The sequence below is a fragment of the Vipera berus genome (assembly GCF_964194415.1).
Source record: "Vipera berus genome assembly, chromosome: 1".
NCBI lineage: Eukaryota > Metazoa > Chordata > Lepidosauria > Squamata > Viperidae > Vipera > Vipera berus.
The window spans coordinates 35,224,211-35,245,772 of NC_138202.1; the positions used below are offsets into that span (position 1 = coordinate 35,224,211).

General features: G+C 44.1%; 1 protein-coding gene across 1 annotated transcript in view; it reads right to left on the bottom strand.

Moving 5' to 3' along the window:
* The window catches only part of AMN (amnion associated transmembrane protein), a gene marked incomplete at both ends in the record, with an annotated part of 128,885 nt that extends 113,464 nt beyond the window's left edge, over positions 1-15,421 (bottom strand). Inside the window, one exon of the mRNA XM_081322623.1 lies at positions 15,091-15,421. Within this exon, the coding sequence (XP_081178749.1) occupies positions 15,091-15,421 (331 nt within the window). The remainder of the gene's footprint in view (positions 1-15,090) is intronic.
* Positions 15,422-21,562: the final 6,141 nt, after the last annotated feature.

A 21,562-nucleotide genomic window follows, 5' to 3' on the forward strand; every position in this document is an offset into this window, starting at 1 on the left:
ACCAATGTCAGCACCCCACCGTCCTGTACGCTCCCACAGAGAGGGCCTCCTCAGGGTGCCACCACTCAAGGAATGTCGGCTGGTGGCCCCCAGGGGGAGGGCATTCTCAGTGGGTGCGCCAGCCCTCTGGAACAACTTACCAACCGAAATCCGGATGGCCCCCGACCTCCGCACCTTCCGACGCGAATTAAAAACTTACCTGTTCCAGCAGTCCGGCCTGGCCTGATAGCTCTAATTGGGGTCCCAGTTTGTATTTTACTATTGTTTTTTTCACTATTGTTCATTCTGTATTGCCTACCTTATTCTGTACACCGCCCCGAGTCCCTCGGGAGAAGGGCGGTTTATAAAAACAAACAAATAAATAAATAAATAAATAAATAAATAAATTAAATAAAATATGTAGATAGAATTTGATAGTAATAAAAAACTGGATATAGGTAAAAGAGGTAAACAAGAAACTTGTAGTAGATGAAACTGAATAAAAAAAATAAAAGTGATGAAATAGTTTTGGATTAATTTGAAGTGAGGAATATTTGTTGAAAGGAACATTCTAGAGTCCCATATAGAAATGATAGTGATATGTCAAAAAAGTAGAATTGAAGTGAGTTTGGTAAGTCCAAGAAAAATGAATGAAAAAGAAGTAATAAATGCTGTGAGAATATAAAACATGTTGAAGCTGCAAGTGTAGATGATAGAATTGGAGAAATTGGGTAGACAAATTGGTAAGAACATAATGATGTGACAGGTACAAATGATGCACTTTGTTTATGGAGTGGCTGTTTGACTTACGGTATTTAATATGTGTCGGAAGACTTCATTGGTGCCTGATGATTAGAAGAATGCTGTTGCTGTTTCCATGTACATAGTAAGAGGGAATATAAAAAATCACTGAGGGGTATGTATTTATTGACTGTGCCTCAAAAGCTTTTGGGCAAATTCTAACTGAAAATGTTCAGACAGTGACAGTAATTAAAATTGGGAAAGTTCAGTATAGTGAATGCAGAGGTATGCAGGCGGCAATTAAAGGAAGGAAGGAAGGAAGGAAGGAAGGAAGGAAGGAAGGAAGGAAGGAAGGAAGGAAGGAAGGAAGGAAGGAAGGAAGGAAGGAAGGAAGGAAGGAAGGAAGGAAGGAAGGAAGGAAGGAGATGATAAAGTGAATAGAATTGAATTGTAAAACAGGGAAGTCACATTTCGTTGGTCCCTTTAGATGACAACATTTAGCAGAAAGGCCTTAGACTTAGAGCATAGCTACTCTGCTTGGAATGTACCAGGCAAACATGAACAGTTGGAAATAAGCAGGCTCTTAATTATGAAGGCTCTATGAACTTCATAGATAACAATCAGTGCGTTGAATTACACCTGGAAGCCAACTGATAGCCAAAGCAGATTGTGTAGAAGTTGTGACACATGGGCATACTGGTAGTGGATAGTATATGGTCTGTTATAAGGAATGAATGTCAAAAGATATGCAAATGGTTGTATTTGAAAGTGAGCTGAATTGAATGCAGTGCGAATGGGGTACCAATAGTCCTTGAGTTAGGGCAATTGGAATTGGATTCTCGATCATTGAACAAGTAAAAAGGTAAAGGTAAAGGTTCCCCCGCACATGCATGCTAGTCATTTCCAACTCTAGGGGCCGGTGCTCATCTCTGTTTCAAAGCCGAAGAGCCAGCGCTTGTCCGAGGACGTCTCCGTGGTCATGTGGCCGGCATGACTAGACGCCAAAGGCGCACGGAACGCTGTTACCTTCCCACCGTAGTGGTCCCTATTTTTCTACTTGCATTTTTTCGTGCTTTCGAACTGCTAGGTGGGCAGAAGCTGGGAACAAACTGGTTGTTAAATGGGATGTCACATGCCTGCCCACATGACTGCTTCACTCAGTGTTCACAATCCCAGCACAACCCAGTTGAGATCATTAAGGAATTGTGTGGATCGTTAAGTGAACTGAGTTCCCAGGTAAAGAATGTGGGATGCCGGGGGTGGGGGGGGGAGGGAGATCTTGGGAAGCTCTGTTCAGGCACTGAAAATTTTCTGTGCCAATATCCAAACAGGGTTTTCAATTCCTGAACAAAGAAAAGCTTGTGCGTGACCTGCATCAGGCCTCCCAGAACTTCTCCCATCCACCTGAGGCATCCCACACCCTTTACCTTACTGTGCTGACTCTCTGTTTGGATTTTAGCTTCCTGTCATCTCTGGGGATTGGCTGAAAGTGCTGCCAGCTGAACGATTGCCACTCCCATTAAGTGCATGAAGGGAACTCCTTCAGGAATTACAGCCATTGTTTACTGCTGATCTTCTTTTCTTTCTGAGATTGTATGTGTATGCAGTCAAACTGGTTCAATTATTTATTTACAAAATTGGTTTGGTTGCCTATCTTAAGTGAATAATTCTGGGCAATTAACAACAGGAAAATGAATTAACAGGCAGCACCAGATAGTTAGTACTTGACCAGGAATTTACATAGAGCAATGTTCAACAAATGTAAAGCCCATCATTTTAAAGAAGAAGCCAAAACTTGGAATTATACCTAGTAACCTATCAATCACTGATACCGCTCTTTAAGCACTGGCTGACGTGCATAATTTGCTATAGTCAGACAGCAGTATTTTAAAGAAATCTATTATCCATTGAAATAATAGTTATATCTTTAATAAGCATATCTTGGCTAATGGCTGGCAGGTTATGTGTCCCAGGGAAAGTCACTCAATGGGTGCCATTAGAGGAAAGAGGTTGTTTGTATAGCCCTGCTATTTCCAAGTTCAGGGACTATACCAAAAATTGTCTAAGACAATACCCAGAATAAAATCAAGTTCCTTATACAGTAGGTGCCCTTTCTGACCTGAATGCTAAGTACATAAACATATACCTGAAGCTGATTTACAAATAACAGCAGTGAAAAATCCCTTTGGCCATAGTTTTTTTAGCTTCTTTCCTTAAGCAGAAAAACAAATGTACATGATTAAAAAATAACATGTAAATGGTGTTTTATTTCACCATGAAACATAAGGAGACAAACACAGAAAGAAATTGTCTCAAGCTCATGCACATACTGTACATTGCAGCAAATTAGTTATAAATAATTTTATTATTATTTGAAAAGTGGGAACATTGGCTAATTAATGCCAAGGAGATGAGTCAGAGGTTACACTCCAGTGGCTAATTTAAGACTAGGCAACTTTATTCATTATTCATTCATACATTAATATTTATAGCTTGTCCCAATTCACATAGACTTTGGGCAGTGAATAACTTAGTTCAAAACAATTTAAAAAGCATGGCAGTAAACAAAATACATACCATATGTGATGCCCAGTTTCATCTAGGGGCCAAGAGTATATCAAAACAATACTGCTTTAGCTTGCTTATGAAATGCAAAGAGAGTTTAGAATCACTCTACTTCCAAGGAAACAATATTCCACAAGATGCAGGCAACCTGTGTGAAGATCAGTTTTCTGGTCTATATGCAGTCTATTCATAAGGAAGGGAGACTTCAACAGGACCTGTCCAAAAGGCAGATTTTATTTTGGTAAGGTATTATCTGAAATAGCCCAGTATTGCATCATATAAGGTTTTAAAGGTGATGACCAACAGTTTGAATTGACCCTAGAAACCTACTAATAGACAATATTAGGACTTCACACTTGGTATCACCCTATATTGATGGGCTTAATCCATCACCAATTTTGCTGCTGTACTTTGTACCAATTGCAGTTTCTGAGTCTCTGATGAGAACCATAACAAATGAGGTCACAGGTTAATATAACCCAGGTATACTGTATATCTCTTCCTACACTTCCCAACAGTTGCCTGTGGAAACCCAGATCAGACTTTGGGTTTTATTTCACTGGCTCCAGAAGGGATTGAACCACAATCTTCAGGCTTATAAAACCATACATCAAAACTCTCTCTAGGCTACATCAAGCCTTAGTTCACTGGCATATAAATGGTAGATAATTCCACAAAAATATTTCTCATGCACAAACTGAGAAAGAGGATCTGAAAGGTGACATTGATGAAAAATCTTGTTTTTTGAAAGGAATAAATCAGCGGTTGTACACAATAGTCAAACATCTTCTCATAGGTCTTTATCAATTGAGGTTATAATGGAAAAGAAGGCTTATCCATAAAAACTTCAGGAAAGAAGAATGGCACACTATGATATAAAGCAATAATAACTGCAAAGCACTGGAGTTTAAGCTTATAGCAAATTTTATCATTTGGTTAAACAGCTCGTATGCTGTTGAGCATTACTCAGAAACCTACAAAATCTCAATAAAACTTAATAAGTAAAAGCCAGTGACAAGACTTTGCATCCAGCAGAGGGCTGTGAATGAAAAATCAAATGCAAACCCAAAATATGGCTTCACCTGATGGATCGTATTCTATGAATAACCATTTGAGAAATAAATAGCATTTTTATTAATGTAGCAATCTCCATAGCAAAATCACTAAGGCTGCCTAATGCAGCAGGCTGCTTTTCTCAGTTCTCATTTGAAGACCTCAGGTATCACATGAGATGGAGGTATCTGTAGGATATGGTCAAAAAAATTAAGATGGTGGCCATAGCAGTGCAATTGAAGCTCAGCCTGTTCTCTTATTTGCATCACATAACAAATAGAGCTTTGATCCAAGTTGTAGGCACTATCTTGACTTTTTTTTTTACTACATCCTAAGGCTAACCCTGCTTGAGAAGAATGGCAAAGCAAGATTGTTCAAAAAGTAGAAAATTTACCTTTATTCTCAGTAATAACATTCTAGTAATGTGTTATGTATTAGGGTTAAAGAAACACTTGTATAACAGTCACCACTAGGAGGCGTTGAACTGTAACCGTTCTGGCGGGAAATGGTTTGGTGGGAAGTAGAGGTTCAATCTGATTGGCTGCCTGCATACCTGGCAAGGTATATAAAAAGTACAGGTAACCCCTAGCGAGTAGTACAGTTATGGTCACCTAATAAAGAGCTGTTTGACTGTACTCATCTGCCTGGCATCATTCTTACTCTTCAGAACCCACTACACAACATAATGAATGAAATAATTGTGCACTTATTCTCACTTTGCCTGGAGCCCCAGATGCATACCCATTCTCACTTATCATCTTGAGAATTTTGAGAATTACTTTCTTCTAATATCTGCCAGGTTTTGCTCTGAGGCAGAAATGGCATGAAGAAGTTTCCTCAGGCAAATGAATGAAAGAGCAGCACATTTTTAGTTATTTTAATTAGTTACTCCCAAGCAGAGAAAATGTGTTTTTTCTGCCTTATGTTCAAAAACAATTTTATTTATTTTAATTTATTTAATTTACTCACCTGAAGGAGAGAGCACCCATTATGGTTCAGTTTTAGAAAGCCAAATATCTTTTATCAGTCAAACTTTTGAGCACATAAAAGCTAATAATAATAATAATAATAATAATAATAATAATAATAATAATAATAATAATAATAATAATAATAAGAAGAAGAAGAAGAAGAAGAAGAAGAAGAAGAAGAAGAAGAAGTTGGAAGGGACCTTGGAGGTCATCTAGTCCAACCCCCTGCTCAGGCAGGAAACTCTATACCACGGGTCGGCAACCCGCGGCTCCGGAGCCGCATGTGGCTCTTTCAGCCGTCTCCTGCAGCTCCCAGTCCTTCCTCCACCATGTGCAGTCCCCCCCCCAAAAAAAAGTGGGACTAAAAAAGTTCAACCAATCAATTCAAACTTTTTACGAAAAAAAAACTTGCAAAGTTTGAATTGATTGGTTGAACTTCTTCAGTCCCACAAACCTCTTTTCTTCTTCGGACTCCACATGGCGGCAGCAGAGGAAGAGATTGGAGAACTGCTGGAAAGGTGAGTGGGCCCATTTTCCATCTGCTGCGCCTTCCTCGGGCTCCCCTCTTCCGAACACACTGCTGCCGTCTCGCCCGACTCTCTTTCCACCCCACTCTTTCGCAGCAGGGCCGTCTGGCCCTTTTTCCATCTGCTGCAACTTCCTTGGGCTCCTCTCCTCTGAACACACTGCTGCCATCTTGCCTGACTCTCTTTCCACCCCACTCTTTTGTGGTAGGGCTGTCCATCTGCTGCAAATTCCTTGGGCTCCCCTCCTCTGAACACACCGCTGCCGTCTCGCCCGACTCTCTTCCCACCTCACTCTTTCGCGGCAGTGCCGTCCAGCCCTTTTTCCATCTGCTGCAACTTCCTTGGGCTCCTCTCCTCTGAACACACCGCTGCCATCTTGCCTGACTCTCTTTCCACCCCACTCTTTCGCGGCAGTGCCGTCCAGCCCTTTTTCCATCTGCTGCAACTTCCTTGGGCTCCCCTCCTCTGAAAACACTGCTGCTGTCTCTCATGCCTTTCATTATTTTTTACAATGATGAGGGAATTGCAGGAAAAAGAGAGGGCCAGTGAGCTAGAGGCTTGCAGGAGGGAAGAGCCACACGATTAGATAGCTGGAGAGAAGCCGAGCAGGCAAACTTAAATAATGAAAGCAGAGTCCACCTCGGCTTGCCCTTCCGCTTCGCCACTTAAGCCCCGTGGTGTCTGCACCCGAAACGCGATGGTGAGCAGCCCACACTTCATTTCCTTCTCCTTCGCCTCAGAAAACCCAGAAAGAGAGAGAAGGAGAAGGGAAACGCAAGTGCCTCTCTCTGTCTCTCTCTGAGCGCGATCACAAGCTTGCTGCCTGCCCAAGCTCTCAACCCCCATTCCGGGACTCCGTCCCCAGAAGTTCCCTTCCTGGCCAGGCTGGGGGCTACCCAAAAAAGACCAAAATAGCGGCATCGGGATCTGTGAGCAGGGCGCCAGCAGGAGAGAGGTCAGGTGGGCGTTGCAGTTTGGAAAGGGAATTTGCTGTTTTCCTCCTGGGAAGGCAGAAGGGGGGGAAACAGGCAAAAGAGGGGAGTTTTGCCAGCCAGCCAGCCAGCTCCCCATTCCTGATTTTATGCCACATTCAAAAAAAACAAAAAACAAGCCTGGCACCGCGTAGGGTTTGCGCCTTGACACTCTCACAGTCCCCTCGCTTGCCCCCCTTGCAATTGCACCAAAGCTTCACAATGGTGCTCAGAATAGTGGGGAAGAGGAAACGTTCCGGGGCTCAGGGAGGGAGGGAGAGGAGAGCTTAATAGGGGCATGGGGGATGCTCAGCTACCCTTCTGGCTTCTGTGCCAGGGCTGCTACCCTCTTCACAGTGGCAGTGGTGGCAGCGGCGGCATCGCCTTCCATGCCGGTCCCATTGCAAGCTAGGTGTGCCCCCGCACGCTCACAGGAAGGACAGGAAAAAGGGGGTGGGCTGTGCCAGTGTCGGGGGAGGAATAAGGGATGCAAGGGGGTGGGGTGTGTGGGAGGAAGAGTCAGAGTACAAGGTGTTCAAATCTGGGTGGGCTCCCAGCAAACACGCACCAAAGAAGTGATCGGTGAAGGAAGAGAGGAAGAGAAACAGTGGGTGGGGGGGAAAGCACCCTGTTTCTTCTTCTTCCTGCACAAACTCTGTGCTCAAGCCGGAATGGGGAGGGGGATGAGGAGGAGGGAGAGGAGGAGGAGGAAGAGCAGTGATTGACAAACTGCCAGCCAAACTCTTTGGGAGAGGGGGCACAGCATGGAGAGGAGGGCAGCTTGCCTTGGAGAGGGAGGGAGGAGCCCTCCTCGTCTGCCTTTCATTCTCTCCTTGTCTGCCCTATTCCCCTTGCTGCTCCACACTTCCTTCTCCTCCTCCCCCCCCCCAATTAAACTGCATGCAAAAATCCCAGAGAAAAACCCAAATCCCTCAGCAAGCCGAGATAGGCAAGTCTGAGCAGCAGCCTCGGAAGATTTGCTGCAGCAGCTCCTTCTCCCCGTTGGCCTCTTCCTCCGCTCCCTCGGAGCACTCTTTTCCAAGGTGAGGAGAAGCCAGGATGGCAGAGCCATCCATACCAGAGCTGGATGGGGGCAGTGCCAGTGCATGTCTCGCCTTAGGCTCCACTCTTCAATCAAGCCCCCTGTTGTGCGCATGTACATACATTTTGCGGCTCCCCAGGCTTTTTTTGAGGGAACCAGTTCCAAGTAGCTCTTTCACTGTTTCAGGTTGCCGACCCCTGCCCTATACCATTTCAGACAAATGGCTGTCCAGTCTCTTCTTGAAAACTTCCAGTGTTGGAGCATTCACCACTTCTGGAGGCAGGTTGTTCCACTGGTTAATTGTTCTAACTGTCAGGAAGTTTCTCCTTAGTTCTAGGTTGCTTCTCTCCTTGACTAGTTTCCATCCATTGCTTCTTGTCCTGCTTTCAGGTGCTTTGGAGAATAGCTTGACTCCCTCTTCTTTGTGGCAGCCCCTGAGATATTGGAACACTGCTATCATGTCACCCCTCACCCTTCTTTTAGTTAAACTACACATACCCAATTCCAGCAACCGTTCCTGTATGTTTTAACCTCCAGTCTCCCAATCATCTTTGTTGCTCTTCTCTGTACTCTTTCTAGAGTCTCAACATCTTTTTTACATCGTGGTGACCAAAACTGGATGCAGTATTCCAGGTGTGGCCTTACCAAAGCATTGTAAAGTAGTATTAGTACTTCACGTGATCTTGATTCTATCCCTCTGTTAATGCAGCCTAGCACTGTGTTGGCTTTTTTGGCAGCTGCAGCACACTGCTGGCTCATATTGAAGTGATTGTCTACTAGGACTCCGAGATCTCTCTCACAGTTACTACTATTGAGCAAGGTACCACCTATACTATACCTGTGCATTTGATTTTTCCTGCCTAAATGTAGAACCTTACTTTTTTCACCATTGAATTTCATTTTGTTAGATAGCGCCCAGTGTTCGAGTCTGTCCAGATCCTCCTGTATTTTAAGCCTATCTTCTGGAGTATTGGCACCTATCTTATTTGCACGTATATAGTGACAAGCAGAAACATTATGCTAAATATAGTGAGACTGAATGAATAAAACAGGAATTCAGCAGATATATACTACAATTGAGAAGCAGCCCTCTTGTGTGTCCCCATTTCTCACTGCAACTGAAAAATGAAACAAGCATGAGGGTAAGTTTCAAGATCATGTTTGCCAAATAGAAATGGGGTCTCCTCTGTAACCACAAGAACTACAATAGAAGGAAGTGGTATTTTGAACTGAACAATAAACCACTGTGGGGGGAAAAATGAGGAAAGTTTGCTTGAAGATTTTGCCTGGAATTTGGCAACAGGCAACACCAATACAGTAATTTAAAGAGAAAGAGGCTTCTCTCACAGCTTGGTAGTGGAGACACTGAGAACAAGATGAAAGTCAAATCAAATGCAGAAGACAAAAACAATTACTGGACTAATTGTCCCTAAGCACAGCTGTATAGTTTTCTTAACATATGTTAATATTATGAATATAAAATGAATATAATAATTTATGTATCTTTCCTACTAACAATATTTCTACAATAAGAATTATTAGCGAGGGGGGGAAATGCATAGTTTTCTAATAGATATCATACCCTGCAATGTCTGTTCTTAATCACTAGAGCACAGGGGCTGTTGTAGAAAATGGCAGTTGCTGCCGTGGCCACAGTAGACTCTGAGAGGACCAGACCTCCTTTCCTAAGCAGTAGCTATTAATATATTTCATAATTTTGACTACCAAGGGCAGAGACATAAGCTTTTGATAGAACAAAGATGTGTATTTGTCTTTAAGCTTCCAGCTGCCACAAGTCATGTTCTTTGCAACAGAAAAAGCCATGAAAGTCAAGATGGTATCCATAATCATGCAAATGAAGCCCTGCCCTTTTTTTTTATCTGCCTCACAATCTACTTCTAAATCACTGGCCCTCACTAAATCTCAGAGGATCATTACTTCAGGGACATGACATTCAGAGCAGCCAAATGTTAGTTCTAGATGTGCCATTCCCACTATCACAATCCATTTTTAGTCTTGGTGTAGAAACAAGACCAAAATACAAGAGAAGTATGGGGTTCAGTGCAGTTTCCCTTAGTCCTCAGGTGTTTCCATAGCCCTGAGCATAGTTACATTTACTGGACAGCGTACACAACTTTCCAACATTTGGAACCTAATTCTCAGGTCCAAATTGATCCAGAATAAATGTTCAGCATAGCCAAATCACACTTCAGGAAACAATGAAAGGGAAATTGCTTGCCTGAAGAACACTGTGAGAATCTCCTTAAGAGCAATGAGTATTTCCCTTTTTACAACTCTGTAGTCCCTAATATTAAGACAAAATTGGACATTGTTTAATCATACCATTATTTTCCAGCCCCCCCCCCCCCGCCTTTGGAATGGAATGAAATAGTCCTGCCTTAAAGATATTTGTGGGGTATTTTTTCAAACCATAGTTTATTCACTTAAATATATCTGGATTGTTGGCAGATTGATCATATATTAAAATGTAATCCTGCACAAGGATTAAATTCCATCCTCTTTTGACATTTACATATTCCTTTAACAAATGGAATTAGGCCAGCAGGAGCTGGAAGGATCAATGAGTAAAGGAAGAATGCATATCACAGTCCTAACTTGGACGCTTTTGCTGAAGAAAGAGAGGCTATGCCTTTGAAAATGCATATAGTTTATGCATGAGAAACATTGCCAAATCATCTCATGGATTCAAACCACCAGAAGGCAAAGAGGGATTGTAGCTTAACATGTTCCTACAATCTCCACCCCAGCTAGGCCATTTGCTGAGTTGGTATATGTCAAATATTATATTGCAAAGCTGCATTTTCACTAATGTAATATCTCTAATAAAGTGCATGGTTCTTCAGGGAATTTAGCTAGACAGAAATGACTAAGTAGAACAGCTTGATGTTATTATTTGGATAAGTATTTACCCCCAAATTAAGGAGCAAAGGCAAGACTATTCAGGCAAAGTATACTTCAGTCAAATTACCTGTCAAGGTTGCTAACATCGGATGTTCTTGCTTTGACAATATATGACGATGCAGCCAATTTCCCCTTAACTTGTGTGTTACTTTTAGAGTTAGAATTAGATGATACTGGGGGTGGGGGGAGAATGTGTATGGGAATTAATTAGACATAATAACATCATAGTAGAGTGTTTTTCAAGGTTGTTTTAAATAAGAGATGATAAGAAATGGGTTGGAGAACTGGAGGGAAGGTCTGCATTTCAAACTAATTGGAGAATGTGGTTTATGACTGTTAATTAGATGAGGGAATTGTGCTTTCATACTATATGTGTAGGGGAGGGGAATTCAGATTTCGGTTTTGACCTTGTACGTGCCGATACCATGCAACTTGAATAAAGATTCTTTAAGGTAAACAATGCCTCGAAGTTCTTTGAAGAGTTTCATCTGTCGGAACTGTTAGATACTGGGTTCGTTGCTTCAATGACGAGACGAGGCAAGTGAGTCCAGCAAAGATCATTGTTTATTGCTTGCAGGATCTGAACTGAGAAACAGGGCTGTGAATGCAGCAATTTACACCCTGGCCTCTAGGCGGCAGCCAATAGGTTTAAAGCAACCTATTGCCGCCCTAGAGACAACCAATAGCAGCGCTGAAGATGGGTTGTCTGAGGAGCTGGAAGCCATTAGCCAGCTTCCCAGCTTAAGCAACCTTCCAGCAATTAATCCACGTGGTGTTCCCTTAATAAGACAAAGCCCAATACATTACACCCCTCCCCCCTAGAATGTACAAACATTATAACAACAAAAGGAAAATAATTACAGCAATACAAGTTTACAAAGGTACAATAATAGTGTGCATTTACACGTTTCCATCCTAGCTAATACAGATACTTCCTAGCTAGCAGCACAATAAGATACAGACAACATTATAGCTTCGTTATTTCAGAACAAAATCTTATAGATATGCAGGAGGTTTCTGAACCCTTGTGGAACGCCTGGGGGACCCAGGAACTTCCTGGCCTACCAGCTTGCCCGCCGGGCTGGGTAGACCAGTGTCTTTAAGTTCAAGTGAGTCTGGTTGACTCGGAATTCTCTGGCTAGCCCTTCCAGGTTGGTCCACCTCAGAGTCAGTTTGCTCCGCAGAGTTAGCACAGCAGCTGTAGTTTTCAGGTTGGCCTTCTCCATCAGGGGACCCATGTTGCACTCCTGGGCTTTTCTCCCCTATGGCCATCTCCCTGTTGCTCTGGCTGCTTGGGCACTCAGAGCCTATGAATTGATCGGCCTGGCTGCCAGTTTGCAGTCCGTGAAAAGGACCTGTGACAAAGTCCTCGCTTTGTGGCCATTCAGGAAAACACTTCCTAAGCTGATCAATATGGTGACAGACAACTCGCTCGCCCTCTAGGCCCACTTCGTATGAGAGAGGGCCTGATGTTTTGGTGATTTTCCCTGGCACCCATAAGTTCCCATGCCTGTAGTTCCTGGCCCACACCCCATCGCCCACTTGCAGCCCCCTCGGGGGTTTGGGGTGAGAGGCCTCTGCTGCCACATGGTCTGGGTGCAACCTGTCCAGCTTCGTGATTAGGTGCCTCCCCCAGCGCAGCTCTGCTGGGCTTTTCCCCGTTGCCGTGCATGGTGTGGAATGTTGGCAGAGCAAAAAGTTGGCCAGTCTGTGGTACCAGTCCCCAGTCACTATACACCTTAATGACTTTTTTGTTGTGCGAACCATACGTTCGGCTTGACCATTAGTAGATAGGTGAAACAGAGCTGATGTCGCATGCCTAATGAGGTTTGCTCTAAGGAACGCCTGAAATTCTGCCACAGTAAACTGGGTCCTGTTATCGGACACTACGATGTCCTGCAGCCCGTGCATGGCAAAGAGTTTCCTAAGCACCTGGGTGGTCCTCGCAGTAGTCATGTTTGCAATTGGTATAACTTCTAGTCATTTAGAGTGGCTGTCGACCACTATAAGAAAGAGCTGTCCCTGAAAGGGCCCAGCGAAGTCTATATGAATCCTAGACCAGGGAGTGTGTGTCTCCCCCCCCACCTGTGAACTGGAGCATGCGGCATTTCAGGCCTTGATTGCTGGCATGTATAACACCCATGCACCTGGGCCTCAATGGCTTTATCTAATCCTGGCCACCATAAATAGCTTATAGCCAAACTTTCATGCAAACAATACCCGGATGACCTTCATGCAGTGATTGCAAAACCCTGTCTCTTAGTGAGGTAGGAACTATGACCCTGTTCTCCCAAAGAATACAACCCTTGTGAGCTGAGAGCTCATGTCTCCTTGTAAAATAGCTCTGAAACTCAGGACCTGGGCTTTTATCCAGCCACCCTGTGTGTACTCAAGATAGCACTCTACTTAGAGTCTTGTCTCCTGCCGTTTCTGCAGCTATGTCGCCCGCGTGGCGGGGACACTCTGGCAAATCCTGAATGGACAAAACGCGGGCCGCTGAAGCCAGATCTGGTTCAATTTGAGGCAGTGGAAGCCTTCTCAGGCCATTTGCATGGCCCATATCCTTGCCGGGTTTGTGAATTAGCTTAAAAGTATAAGCCGATAAAAAAATGGACCATCTAAGCATTCTAGGGCATAAGATGTGGGGTGTCTGTCTGTCTGTAGTGAATAACCCCAATAGCGGTTTATGGTCTATGAAGACCGTGAAGTCCCTGCCATATAAGTAGTCATGGAATTTTTTTAACTCCAGCAACTATGGCCAGTGCCTCTTTGTCAATTTGAGCATAATTACGCTCAGTGGAGGACAGTGTCCTTGAATAAAAAGCAATTAGAACTTGAGTTCCATCTCTCTCTAAGTGACTGAAGACTGCACCCACCCCATATGGGAATGCGTCACACTCTAAGCAAACTGGCTTTGACTCCTTGAAATGAGTGATAGTGGAACTAATGGATAGAAGGGCCTTCAATTACTGGAAACTCTTTTCGTGAACACTAGTCCCATGTAGCATTTTTATTCAAGAGCCAGTGTAGCGGCTCTGCCACTGTGGCCTTGTTAGGAAGGAACACGTGGTAAAAATTTAGGAAGCCTAGGAATGCCTGCAGCTCTCCTTTTGTTTTAGGGCTGGGTGCCATCTGAATGGCTTTTACTTTAGACTCAACAGGGTGGATGCCGTCAGCATCTATGCAAAACCCTAAGAACTCAGTTGAGGGAACTCCAATACTGCACTTATTCTTTTTAAACTTGAGGCCTGCTTCACGCAGCCTTTGCAGGACGGCTCTGAGCCTCCTTGCTAGCACCTCAGTGGGTTCACCAGCGATGAGCACATCATCAAAATAGGGGCAAACCCCCGGAATGCCCTTGAGTGTACGTTCCATGATGCCCTGAAAAATGCCACGGGCTACACTGACCCCAAATTGCAAGCACTTTACTTTAAATGCCCCCCTGTGGGTTACAATTGTCTGTGCTATGGCTGTGGCCTCATCAACAGGGAGTTTCTGGTAGGCCTGAACCAAATCTAATTTTGCAAAAATGGTGCCACCCTGCAAGGATGCCAGGATGTGGCTTACTACTAGCACTGGGTATGCGTGCTGTTTGAGTGCACGGTTAATTGTGCATTTATAATCTGCACAGATTCTGACCTCCCTGTTGGCTTTTTGTTGCATTACGATTGGGGTCTCCCACTCACCCCCATCTACTGGCTGCAGTACACCCTGTTCAACAAGTTTATCTAGTTCAGCGTGTATCTTGTGTTTAAGAGCAAATGTCACCCTACGAGTTTTAATCCTGACTGGCACTACATTTGGATCTAGTTTAAATGTTATTGGCTGGCCCGTGTATGTCCCCAGAGCTGAATCAAACATATCTGCGAATTCCTCGCATACTGTCGCTAGACGCGCGACTTGTGTCCGGTTGATCCCGGTTACTTGGATGCCTGGTGCATCAAACCAATCAAGCCCGATCAGGCTCGTTCGCTGACCCCCTACTACGACAACATCCAGGTGCCCTGAAAACCCCTTAAATTTAACGGTTAGTGTGGCCTCACCCTTGACTGCGATTCTGGCATTCTGGAAATCAGTTAGTACAATATCAGAAGGCATCAGCTTGGCCCATCTCTTACTGCAACTACAAATGAAATTAAATGTTTCAAGGGAAATAATAGAAACGATGGAGCTCGTGTCCAGCTCCATCTTGCAGGGGACCCCTTACAGCTCCACCTGAAGTCTATACTTTGGGTTAATCGGGCAGCGAGTCCCAGTACGGCAAATGCTTCTGCGACTGGAGCAAAACCCCACGCTATACTGTCCCGGGGCCCCGGTACCTCTCCTAGTCGGATCTTTAGACTGGCGATTCGATGGCTGGTCTCTCTGGAGACCTCTGGAGATGGACGCGATGTGGCCCATCTTCTCACAGGCCCGGCACGTGGCTGTCCGGAACCTACAGTCCAAGCATTGGTTGTGGCCGCCACACCCTTGGCACCTAAGGAAGAGATCTGCCTTGTAAGTGGCCCCATGTTGTTTGCCGCTGTGGTGCTGTTGGTCATTCTGTCTTTGTAGCTTGTCGACTTTTGTGTCATCTTTGAGGTCTTCTGTGTATTCGGCGTCTTCGTGGTGGATGGCTTCTTCACGTTGAGCAGTTTTGGCGGGCCGCATGGCTCATATGGCCCCGCCGGCAGCTTCGTCTGCCATGATTTCCTTCAGTGCGTCTGGAAATGACAGAGTCTCTTTGGCAAAGAGCTTTTGCTGTAGCTCTTGATTCCGGAGACCGCAGACAAGCCAGTCTCGTAGCCTCTCCTCGACGTTGGAGAACTGGCACGGGCATGCGGCCTGCCTCAAGGCCGCGATGAATTCAGATGTAGTTTCACCTGGTTGCTGAACTCTTTGCTCAAATGCATGGCTCCAAGCGATTACCGACAGCTTGGGTTGAAAGTGTTCTCTGAGCTTCTTCTTCAAGTCCATAAATGTGATGGACTCCAATGGCGTTGGCGCAAACAGGTTCTCCGCTATGTCGAATGTGGCTGGGCCACACACACGCAAGAGCGTGGCAGCCTTCAAGACGTCCTCGGCAACCTGATTTGTGCGAAGGTAGTTCTTGACCCGGGACAGGTACGAGGACCACCTTTCTGGGTGAGTTATGTTGAATTCTTCCAGCTTTCCGACCTTGGCCATTTCTGCTGGTCTTCGGGGCTGGGGCTCGATGTCTTCGCGTCCTGCTCCTCCGTTGCCCAGGGACTAGTTCTCTGGGCGCATGGTCGCTAGCGTGGCTGTGCTAGCTGACCATATGGGGGGGAATTGCTTTTCCCACCAGGCGTGCTTGGCCTCTTCCCTAGGGACTCTTCAGCTCAGTTGGAGGAGCAGGATCCCATCCTCGTCACCAGTGTTAGATACTGGGTTCGTTACTTCAATGATGAGACAAGGCGAGTGAGTTCAGCAAAGGTCATAGTTTATTGCTTGCAAGAACTGAACTGAGAAACTGGGTTGCAAATGCAGCAATTTATACCCTGGCCTCTAGGTGGAGGCCAATAGGTTTAAAGCAACCTATTGCCACCCTAGAGGCAGCCAATAGCGGCACTGGATACGGGTTGTCTGAGGAGCTGGGAGCCGTTAGCCAGCTTCCCAGCTTAAGCAACCTTCCAGCAATTAACCCACGTGGTGTTCCCTTAACAAGACAAAGCCCAATACATTACAGAAACCATGTCCCATATCTCTTCCAATTGTCCATCCATTAATCCCAGCAAAACAGAATCTGGTTTCAGTTGAATCCATATAATTGATTATTTAAAATTCGTTGTAGTACCGTGAATCCAACATTTCCTGGCTTTTTTACAAGCATGATAAAATGATATTTCATGTTGTTCATATTTCCATTATAAATTTGAAGAACCTTTATACATTTTAGATAATTTTTCTGGAGTCGGAGACGAACAGTGCATCATTTTATAAAAATTCTGTTTTAACTAATGTAAGTTTCAGTCCTTCCAACCACATATTTTCCTATTATTTTATCAATACATTGCATGAAATGGGGTGGGTGGATTGTAATAATGGCACCATCCTTGCCCCACCTACATTCAAATACTTTATGAAAAGCAATAGCCTTCTTGGCTATTGACCAAGCTGCATGGATGGAAAACATCCATCCTGAATACCAGATTGGGAAAAGCTATGCTATAGCTTTGAACAGGATGCTGTTTTATATTCAGTTGTTGGATTAGAGCAATTGTTAAATTGTCTAGAATTTTGCAAGTAGTTGAGAGCAGAGCTCAGCCCTAAAGCCTAGTGAACCGATCTGCTCTTTGATAGCTAGCAGCAATTGTGCCAGCAAATCTGTCATTAAATATTTAAGAAAGAAAGATTCCATTACCCATCAGAGTGATGACATCATCATACTTCATATAGCCTCTGGAAAACCTGACTCTATATGCATCAAGGAATGAGGGTGAAAAAGGCAAACAATGTTTCAGTGTTGTTATGAAAAAACACTTTGAAAATGTCTTGCACTACACATTTATGAGATATGATTTTTCATTTAACAATGGCCAAAATTACGATGGACTCAGAAAGAGACAGATGACATCTAGCCATTGTAAAATGTTGCATCCCCACTCCTGCTATCCTGTGACTATGATCTGGGCTTTTGGCAACCTGTTTGCACATATGTCTGGTTGCCAAATGTCCCACAATCATGTGATTGCCATTTGTAATCTTCTCTGCTGGCTTCTCCAGAAAGGAGAAAGGAAAGAGCCAGTGGGAAAGGGAAAAGTCAATGGGAAAGCCAACGAAAAAGTTGCAAACTGCTTCCACCTCGCCAAGAGGACTTCCTCTCATCTCTGGAAACTGGCTAAATGAGGTTCCTGTTGAGGAGAACTGCACTGCTTCAGTGAGGTGTAGAAACTGAGTTCATATCCTGAAGATTAGTACACTAAGCTGTTGTGACTAACAGCATCAAAGCTAGCAATTTTAAATAATAGAATTAGGAGAAGTATGCTTCATTTATCTGTTTCTTTCCATTCAGCTTCTTTGGGCGACCTATGGATTCTGAGTTCAACACAGTTCTATATAGTTCAACCATAACAGCCTCCTCCATGATTTTTCAACCCAGCCCCCCCATTTTTTCCCATAGGCATTGCTATAGGGAGTGTGAGGATACAAGAGTAGTGTACAATTTCATCAAAAACTGTTAAAAAGTCAAGGAGGAAGAAATAATCTTCTCTAATTATGTCTATTAGTAGATAATGTTGTTAAAGGACCTCTTCCTCTTCTTCTCCTTCTTTGCAACTAGAACTCCATTTCTCTCCATCCTGTAACTTTGTTTATGTAGCGTTACCCCCTCAGAGGCCGCCAAAGCCCAGGCCCTCCCAGCCCCACTCTGCTCCATCAAACTCTGCAGCTGTGCTCTCTAGGTGTTAGTAAAGTGTCTCTTCTAGTAGAAGCTCACGCAAAGTGAGGAGGTGGCAGACTCTTGTTGTCAAAAAGGGGCTTTCGGGAACAAAGATTGTCAGCCCCTAGCCCTGATAGTCAATATGTGGTGGTGTTTAACAGCCACAGGCAGTCATAGCAGCAATAGTCAATGATTTCCCAGCAACCATTTGGAAACAAATGGGGTGGGGAAAAGTCCTGGCTCCAGGCAGCGATAGGAACACGATCAAAGGCAGTCATCATGCTGCAGTAACAGCTTTTCCCTCAGGGCAATTCCCCACAATGTCTAAAACTTGCACAAGCAGCAATAGTCAAAGTTCAGATGGCCTCCAAAGCAGCAATGACCAGCCTCTCCTTCTCTTCTGTTGTTGCTTGCAGTCTCAGGTCTCGTCGGTGTCAAACCCCTCTCCCCTGTCCTTTATTATTAAAATCTGAATTTAGCAACCCCAGCAACTTTCTCTCTCCTCACTCTCTCCCTTGGCTCCGCTTGGGTTATCCCCCCTGCGAAAGAAAGCAATAAAATTCCACCTTCTCTCTCACACACACTCTCCTCTTCCCCACTCCTTCACAGAAAGGGATCAGCTTAAAACCTCCAACCACTCTTTGACTTCACCTGGTCCCTCTCTGACAAACAGCCACAACAACCTCCCCCACCCCCTTTTTTTCCTTCCGCCCGATCCATGCCTGACGCACCCAAATCCGGCAGCAGTTGTCCGAGCTTCCCTCTCCCCAGCCAAGCTCCTGCAAAGCCCTTCAGCCAGCCCTGCTACATTTATATCTACTATTTACAAATAGTCCTCAACCTATGACTACAATAGGGACCAGAATTTCCATTGTTAAGCAAGGTGGTTGTTAAATGAGTTGCACCTTATTTTACACCCTTTCTTGCCATGGTTGAGTGAATTAGGCAGTTATTATGTGAATCCAACTTTCTCTGTTGACTTTGCTTGTCAGAAGCCAGCTGGGAAGATTGCAAATAGCACTAGCAATAGCACTTAGACTTATATACCACTTCACAGTGCTTTACAACCCCCTCTAAGCCAGGTATCCCCAACCTCCAGTCCATGGACCCACACCGGGCTGCGGCATACCAGCAACCAGTCCGCACAAACAAGGAAAGCCCCATCCACAGGATGCAGGCAGCACACAAAACCATGCACCCTCTGCTCCATGGAAAAACCTCTCTCCATGGAACCGGTCCCCGGTGCCCAAACGTTTGGTGACCTCTGCTCTAAGCAGTTTACAAATGTCAACATATTGGCCCCAACAATCTGGGTCCTCATTTTACCAACCTCAGAAGGATAGAAGACTGAGTCAACCTTGAGCCGGTTAGGATTGAACTCCTGGCATTGAACAGAGTCAGCCTGCAATACTGCATTCTAACCACTGCACCACCACAGTAATAACATAATCCTGGAATGGTGCAACTGTTGTAAATACATGCCAGTTGCCAAGTGTTCAGATTTCAATCATGTGACCATGGGTATGCTGCGATGATTATAAGTGTGACGACCAATCATAAATCACATTTTTCACTGTCATTAATACAATCTTGAACAGTTGCTAAAGGAATGGTTGTAAGTCAAGGACTAACACTGCTGACTATAGCACTGATCTTATTTATTCTAAAAATTAAATTTTAGGGAAGATGAGGACTCAATCAGTCATCATCCCTGTGAGCTCAATACTAACAGCAGGGATCAGGTGTGTTGGAGGGAGCAATTTAAAGGAGGTTGACTTTTTTTAAAAAAAAACAACAACAACAACCTGGTAAGTCCAGTACAAACATATTGGGAAGTAAAATGCTGAAGGAACTTTGGAAACTGATTCAATCTGTAAATCTAGCCATCTGTCAAAAAATACAACCAATCAACAGCAATCATTTTATTCATAAAGGGACTCTACACAAATTCAGTTCTTGTTTAAGGCGTCACAGTGTTTGAGGATGACTTGTGCAGCATTTAGATCAGGGGTCTTCAAACTTGGCCCTTTTATGACTTGTGGAATTTAACTCCCAGAATTCCTCAGCCAGCATTGAAGTCCACAAATCATAAAAGGGCCAAGTTTGAAGACCCCTGATTTAGATGCATAGCAAATCTGGGACCCAGGACTTCCATTGTTAAGCAAGGTGGTTGTCGCGCTTGATTTTACAACCTTTCTTGCCATGATTAAATGAATCAGATCTAGCCCTGGACCCTCACCGACTGGTGGGCAAATTGTTAAAAGAAATGCATCCTTTCTCAGGTAGCTGCACAGACTTAGGAACAGACTTGCTTCTGATCTCAGGTTTTACCAGGTACACCATATGCCATTGCCCTGTTCTTCCCTCATGAATACCTCCTTAACTGTTTGATTTTCCCATGCAGGAATTCAGCCTTTACATCAATTTGATCCTTCCTTAACTGCTGCTATTCTGAGCAGTTTCCCTGTATTTCACAATTATCATGCAAATGACTGGACCAACTGTAATGGAGGTATTTTCTCTTCCTCCACTTGTTTGGCAAGTTTTGAGTGCAAGTCAATTTTATTGGCTCACAATTACAGAGATCTAAGTCTTGCAAGCAGTTAATTACAAAATTGATGCTTTATTTCTAGTGCATTTACTATAGTCTTCTGGCTTAATGTAGGATGCTTTGAAATAGGGCAATCAGCATTTCTAGCACAATAGACATGTTTTGCCCTTCAGGTAGTCTTTCCTAACTCCATGCCAGATCGTCCACCCCCTCCAAGGCACTTATTACACAGTTGTCTGGAAAGATGCACTTTGAAAATGGGGGGATCTTTTATCAGAAAGACCTGAGAAGGGTTTCCAAATATCTTTGCTTTAATCTAAATCCTGCACAAGAATTGTACTATTCCTTCTCAGGCAGTTCATCCCAGCTTGCTTTCTCATTTGCAGCTATCAAGGTTCTTTTATTCTGCCCCATTTCTGTGGGACTTTCTTTGTCCAGCACAAAGCTACACCCTTGGAACCTTAGAACCATTTTCTTTTTTAAAAAGCAAAGGGAAAATGTTGGTCTTCTCTGTCAGGTGAAAATCTGCAGTTTCCATTTCTGATTTCTTTCACCTACGCAGGACCCCCTCTCTCTCAATACCTCTTTATACATTTAATTCACAGTACGCATAGCCCTGCTGAAGAGCATGAGTGTGTGATTGTGTGTATGTGTATGTGTATGTGAGAGAGAGAGAAAGAGGGAGGGAGGGAGAGAGAGAGGAGAGAGAGAGATCCTTAGACTGAGACTCTGGCCTGAGCAAGGATTAGTGAAACATGTTTATAACTTCAGTGGAAATGTTTAATAAAAAAATGCATAGAGGGGACCTAGCTGGCTGAATGTTATCTGGAGGAGTATCAGCAGTCAAAGGCTCTTTGCAAGC